This window comes from Merops nubicus, unplaced genomic scaffold (assembly GCF_000691845.1).
Source record: "Merops nubicus isolate BGI_N331 unplaced genomic scaffold, ASM69184v1 scaffold19281, whole genome shotgun sequence".
NCBI classification, from domain to species: Eukaryota; Metazoa; Chordata; class Aves; order Coraciiformes; family Meropidae; genus Merops; species Merops nubicus.
In genome coordinates, this window is record NW_008587931.1 from 9,891 (window position 1) to 16,918 (window position 7,028).

The window sequence follows — 7,028 nt, forward strand, 5'->3', positions numbered from 1 at the left end:
AGAACTGAGGTTCTACTCTTTCTTAAAAAAAATAGAGATAATTGTCTAGTATTTCTGGAAAGCCTAAGTGGGAGTGGTACATATTTTGATATCTACAGAAAACATCTTCAGAAATGCCTCTTTCCCATCTAGCTTTGTTTTCAGTGGGTTCTATTAAGCAATAGTTTTTATATAGGAACTTGCTGACTTTCACCTTGCTCAGTTAGCTTCACTGGTGTCAGTTGAAATGACTTTCAAAATGAAATAAGATGATGTGAAATTAATATAAGACTATATCAGAGGTGATGGTCAATTGATAAGCAAAAGGAATATATTTTAAATGCTCACAAATAGCTGATCACTGACTAAAAACACTAGGAAGGGTATGAATGATCAACACTTCAACTTTTATCACAGGAGAAGATTATTTATGTTCTTGCATATAATACATTAATAAAACATGAACTTAGTTCTATCCTTGAAGTTTATTACCTGTTACCTAGTAAGAGGTGGGTGTTTGGTCAGTGTCTGGTGCAATGTAAGGCCAGCAAAGGAGAACACAGTGATCAGGAGAGTGCTCAGAGACAGCTGCCAAACTCCTCAAGCCTGCAAGAAGTTGTTCCTTGGCAAGCCCAGGCTAGACTCTAGAGAGAGCCAAAAGAAAACTTATCCAGGACCCACACTGCAACTGTACTGTATCAAGGGCTACAAAGGCCTGTGTACAATGTCTGTAAATACAGCTTAGAAGTGTTTTAAGTCATTCTTTCCATCAACTTCACTTTCCTAAAGGAAGAATCCCAGTTAGGTCTCAGCATAAACATGTAATCACCTAGTGTTATAGACAGAAAAGACTCAAATTGTACTGAGATCTCTTAAGAGAAGGAAGGGAAAAGAATCTTTAGTCTTCCTGATTCTGTCAGCAGTGTCAAGAACCTCCACAGAACTAGTTCCAAGGCTCATTCTGAGTTCAGCCTGGAGGAAACTGTGCACAGCCACCACCAAACAAGAGAGAAGATAAACACGTGTTTAAGAATTATTTCAGCTTTTCAGATTCTAAGGGCTTTAATATGAAACAGTGAAGAAAAACATTTTTAAAATCAGGAAAAATACCTGGACAAGTGTCCTTTTAAGGTGCCTGAGGACTGGCTCATTCTCCAAAGATACTACAGTGAGGTCCAGTATCGTGCGAACTACACGGTGGGGAAGCTGTTGCTACTCCCAGGTACATCCCACCAAAGGACCTGAGAACAACAGCCTGGGTCAGTGCAGCATCTCTGGCAGGTGCTGGAAGAGCTCCTTCCTCCACAGTCACAACTAGCAACACCTCCTGAAGCAGAACCAGCCCCGGAACCTGGCAGTCTCCAGGAGACAATCCACAACCACTCCAAGAGCCCAGCAGACACTCCAAAGGAGCAAAGAGGCAGAACTGGCACTGGCAGAGTGTGGGGCAAGACCAGCAGCCGAGACAGAAGGAGCTCACGCCAGGCTCTGAAGAGGTCTCCTATGCACAGAGAGAGGAGCCAGCCTGGATGGTTTCCCCACCGAGGGGAGAAGGTGAACAGTCCCTGAGAAGCTGCACCTGAAGTGTCAGTGTTCCTGGCCAGTGCTGCTGCAGAGACCTGCACAGGCTCCTCAGACCAAACACCAGCACCCAGCACTGGTGCCACCACCGGCACGTGCCACGGTGCCCGGGGACAGTGCCCAGGGTCCCCAGCACAGCCATCCACCTCCCAGAGCCTGGCACCCCCAGGGGTCACCCAGGCACCAAGGAGCTGCCAGACACAATGTCTCTCACTGAACAAGACAGCAACGGACACAGAGAGGAAGGATTCATGTGAAGCAAATCAAGAGGTAGGTATTTTTCTGTGCACACTAATTACCTGGTAAATGACATCTTGGAAAAGAACTGGAAAAGTCAGTGCAGCATCTTCTAATTCATTTAGACTACAGTGCACTAATGTTTCATCCTATTAAAAAAAATAAAAGATGGTATAAAAGAGAGAAGATGTTGTGACAAGTGTTGAAAAACAAAGCAGTTGCCTGGATTTTCATGCTCATTTTAAGGTAGGTTTACCTAGTCTGGAAAATTTATTTTCAGGCAAGGGCTTTCACGACTGAAGAATAATTCTTAGAATGAATTATACATTTCATTATTCTTGCAGTTTTTGAAAAATTTCACTTCAAACTGTGTGCTAGGGGCATAATTATAAGAAGATACTTTGTAGGCTGTCCTGTCATCCAGCTAAAGGCTGCATCTGCCAGTGTGAATGATCTGTCCATCCACATGGCCATGAGAGGACACTGACTGATACTGGGCATGGTAAGATAATGGTCCTAACAATACTAACAGGGTCTGAAACAACTTCAGAACAGGGAGACTAAACCAAATTACAAATATATTTTCTAGGAATATTTTGAAAAATGGATTTGTGCCCTCTAAGAGTAAGAATGTTCTAAGAATGAAAGCATTCATTCCTGACCCATCCTGACACAGGACATATGAAGCTGAATTTTCCTTCATTTATTACATCTCACTTTTTCCACACTGGATTTAGGAAAGCTTTATGGGAACAGATAATTCTTTGTTTGATAAAAAAAAAACCATGATAATTTTTGTTGTAAAAGGATGTTAAGCATCCAACAAATACAACAAGCATTCCCTTCTTGCCACTTTTCCTTTCTAATACAGACTGTGTTTAACTAAAAATGGTGTAACATTCAACAAGGCCTTTTTGTTTAAAGCAAACATTGCTCATCTCAGCAACGAGCAGAACCCAGGGAATGTGACATACCCCCTGCTTTTGGTATGTGCAATAAAGATATTTACCAAGTCTAGAACTAATGAGAATTCTGGTGTGCTTCTTGTTTTCAGTGGAAGAGCTGGTTTCCTGTTCAGCTGCTCTTCTGTTAGTGGTGGAACATGTTTGATGAAATAATACCTGAAAAGAACACAGATTTTGCCATAGCAATGGATATACATTATTGAACTGGTAACGCTGTAGCCCAGCTTAATGTTTCAAATATTTAAGGGTAAAAAAGTACTTCAAATAAAAAAAAAATCCCACATCAAAATACACTATTTTTTTTTAAGTTAAGAGGCTTTGGAATTCATTACTGCAATATAAAAATGTTCCAGCTAAAAACCCCCATCTTAATCCCACACCCAAAGTGGCCGGCTGATTTTTTCCAGAACAAACATTAGCACTTACGGATCAAAGACTTCCCAGTCTTCTTCATAGGTGGCTTCTGCATGAGCTGATGAGTAGCCACTGTCTGGAGATACTGGTGCTAAAATTCAACGAAAATGACCAAAACAACAAATAAAACAAAAAACCACAAGAGCTAGTCTTATTAGTGCAGTTTTTAGAAGTGAAAATTTGCGCTTTCTACACGAGTGCCTCCAACAACAGTGAAAAACAGCTCCCACCCTCTGAGCCCTCATGTTCTCTCAGCCAGCCTGCACAGCTCCTCAGGAAGGTACCCAGAGCCTCATGTCCCCTCACGCTACAGAGCTCCAGATGTACCAGGAGTCCTTTGAAGAAAGTGTGGAAAATTCACGTAGGATCGAGATGTTTCCCCTTCTCCTCCCCTTGCTGTTCTGAGAGATGACATTGGCAGTGCTGGGTTAATGGTTGGACTTGATCTTAAAGGTCTCTTCCAACCAAAATGATGCTATGATTTCAAAATGCTGCATGGGTCTTTTCTGTGAGCAGCAAGCCTAAGGGGTGCACTGTAATGAAGGTGGGGAGGTTTCAACAGTAACAGAACCACCTTTCTTCTGGAACCTTTGGTTTCATTTGAAGAAATGTTATGAAGTCAACTGAGTTACACCAAGAACAGATGAGACTTGCCAAAACTCGTCTGTGGTGCATACACCACATTTGTCTAAACATAAAAATCAATATTATTTACTGTTTGCATGCCTCAAGCAAACATGAAATATGAATGCAGATAAAAGGCAGGTGCTAGGACCTCCCTGTGGGTACAACTCCCAGCAGGGTCTCTGGGAGCCCAAGGCAAGCACACCTTTCTTACCTGTAAGGGGGGGCAGGTCACGGTCACTTGTTTCCTCCACCTCCTCTAGCCCATTGTTGACAGCAGACCTGACCTGCACTGCCTGGCTGCTGTAAGCTGCTCCATTGGTTGACGTTGCAGTACTCGTGGTAATCTCATCTACCTGTTCCATATCAAGCTGTTTGACTATTTCTTCAGCTTCAACAGCTTGGCCTGGCGAATCTGATCCTGATGTTCCTGAATTAAGAGTTCAGTACACTCACAGTCATTACCTTTAAACCAAGTTACCCATCAGAGTAATGATAGTCATCATTAGCCAGACACAAAACGTTTCAGAATTATCAACAATAGCTGCATTTGATTCATATTACAAAAATAAGAACCACAGTGAAGGCCACAGCAAATGCCTTTTATGTTTGGGACATGGAACTTAATACCATTTTTTTCTTTCTTTCTTTTTTAAATAAAATGTACACCACTAGATACTTGCACCTATGAAAGAAATGTTTCAAAGCACAGACTTATTGCTTCTTTTATTAATGAACAACCCTTCTAGGAATTAGGAAGCTCTTTATCTGGTAGTAAATCTTGGGCCTGTAAATCAGAATGAAAAGTGCACTGCTGCTCAAAATAGCTTTTTCTTGAAAAAACATAAAATGCGTTCTCAGCTTTTATGGGCTTTTAAAATAATACTCACCATTTTTATTTGCTGGTGAAAAAAAATTGAAAACAGGAGAAAATATGGTTCCCAGTAACGTAGTTCGTGGGGGACTGCCAGTGGTAGGATTATCTTCTAACTTTCCATTTTGCTTTACATGTTGGTTTGTCATTTCATAACTCCCAGCTTCTGTAAAAGAAAAGTTACAGGCTGTAACACCATGCTTCTGCTTTTCACCATTACATCCTCTATTTTCCTGTAATGAAAATAACAATAAAGATCCCTCTAGTTCATGCTTCAACTTGGTCAACAAAAAAATTAACCAATTTAATTTAAAAAAAAACCCAAGAGCTAGCAATTTAGTATGGACATAAACCCCAAAAGCCAATTTTCAACACCATCTTAGCACTTCAGATTAGGAAGCACTCCTAAGTATGCTATTAGTTGCCAAATAATAGCAGTTTAAATCCTTTAAATGGGCTTGATGAGGCAAGGCAGGCTGTCTGATGCTGCGTGCTGCCAACAGCAGGGGGACTCCACCAGCTGGAAACGAGCAAGTGTTGGTGGAACTCCAGTGGCTGCACCTCCAAACTTCACAAGACCCACTCTGTAGTTTGTGATTCCACACACACACATATATGCATAACCAGAGTTACAAAGTCATAGTTAGTTGTTACCATAGGTAATGAAATCTTTACTTTCTCTAACTAATTAAACAGAATTAAATAAATCTTCACATTACAAAACCTAACACAACAATTAAGGTTTTCTAGAAACGTGCCTGTGCAGTAAAGCACATCCCAGAGCTAAACTGGCTGTCTCCTGGCTGAGGCCCACGTCAGTTCTGAGCTGAGCTCTGGTCTTTGCAGCCCCATGGGCTCAGTGTGCTCCTGGTGTACAGCTCACAACCCTCACTTTAACTCAGTTGTTTCTCTTCTGTCTTGGACATCACCTGCAGGCCTCACACTAAGGGGGTGCATAACTCCCATCCACACTGTTCTGACACAAGGGGTGTGCCTGAGAAGCGATGTTGAAACTGTTGCTGAGTCTTAGAAACCTTATTTCACTACTATCACCTCAGCCTTGCCTCCTGCAGCCCACCACAAACCCCTTCAGAGCCTGGACTGCTGGCTGCCAATGCCCAATGCCAAACCCCCCCTTGGGCTGCCACAGAGGATTACAAACCTCCATTCATCTGACTTTTCCGTCGTACTCGGGAGATCTGTTTATTGGGCTTCTCTCCTGCCTGAGGTGTGGATGTGATCAAGTTGTTATCGATATCCCGCTCGATTCTGCTTCTTTTTGCAGGATTTTCTCTTTCTTCCTTAAAATAGAAAAGAGGGGAAAAAGACACATACTGAATAGTGCCTCTTGTCTCCACTGAGCACCACCAAAACATATTAATTGGATCTTCTGTGAAACTTTCTCTACATTTATTGTTCCACTTCCAGATGCAGAACGTGCAACATGTAACTGGCCAGATGGAATTTTAAACTCAAGGTGACACAACTCAAGGTAAATAGCAAAGAATGGGAAAGAAAGGTATACTTAGAACTTCTGGAGTGGGGAAAGTTCACACTGCTGTGCCCACGGTCTAGTAGGTAATGCCATCCAAAGATGAAATTAGATAGAATGTTGTTGTTGTTAATGGGCAATGTTTATGTATAGGTATAATAACAGTATAATGTCAATTGGCCCATCAACATCCACATTCGAAGAGCCACAGCTTAACCTTCAGTTTCCCTAACTAAATAGCTGTAATGTTTTCTCAGGTTTTGTTTGTTTAAAGAGTATTTCTAAAGACATGTTTACAATACCAGATAAATGACCTATGGCTGTGATCAAAATCATAGAACCCCAGACTGCTTGGAGCAGGAAGGGACCTTCCAAGGTCACCCAGTCCAACCCCCTGCAGGGAGCAGGGACATCTGCAGCTAGAGCAGGGTGCTCAGAGCCCCGGCCAACCTCCCCTGGGATGGTGCCAGGGATGGGGCAGCGACCACCTCTCTGGGCAGCCTGGGACAGGGGCTCACCACCCTCGCAGATTAGAAATTAGGAAGAAGTTCTTCACTAAATCTCCCCCTCTTAAGATATTGAAACCATTACCCCTCATACTATCACTACACTTCTCCAAGATGAGCCCTTCCTCATCTTTCTTGTAGGCCCCCTTGAAGCCCTGGCAGCCCCCAGCAGGTCTCCCCAGCTGGAGCCTTCTCCTCTGTGGCTGCCCCAGCCCAACTCTCTCCTGCTGGGCTCCCAGCAGAGGGGTTCCCCCCTCGGGGCATTGCTGGGGCTCCTCTGGCCCCGCTCCAGCAGGTGCCTGGCTCTGCTGTGCTGAGGACTCCAGAGCTGCCCCAGCACTGCAGGGGGGTCTCCC

At 43.1% G+C, this 7,028-nt stretch overlaps 1 protein-coding gene across 1 annotated transcript in view; it reads right to left on the bottom strand.

The window, feature by feature from the left end:
• CTDSPL2 (CTD (carboxy-terminal domain, RNA polymerase II, polypeptide A) small phosphatase like 2) overlaps positions 1-7,028 on the bottom strand; it is a 19,511-nt gene that overhangs the window by 9,834 nt on the left and 2,649 nt on the right. The window contains exons 2-7 of the mRNA XM_008949115.1: positions 5,837-5,975; positions 4,691-4,840; positions 4,015-4,230; positions 3,189-3,267; positions 2,807-2,918; positions 1,860-1,946 (exon numbers count right to left, since the gene is read on the bottom strand). Coding sequence (XP_008947363.1) covers positions 1,860-1,946; positions 2,807-2,918; positions 3,189-3,267; positions 4,015-4,230; positions 4,691-4,840; positions 5,837-5,975 — 783 coding nt within the window. The remainder of the gene's footprint in view (positions 1-1,859; positions 1,947-2,806; positions 2,919-3,188; positions 3,268-4,014; positions 4,231-4,690; positions 4,841-5,836; positions 5,976-7,028) is intronic.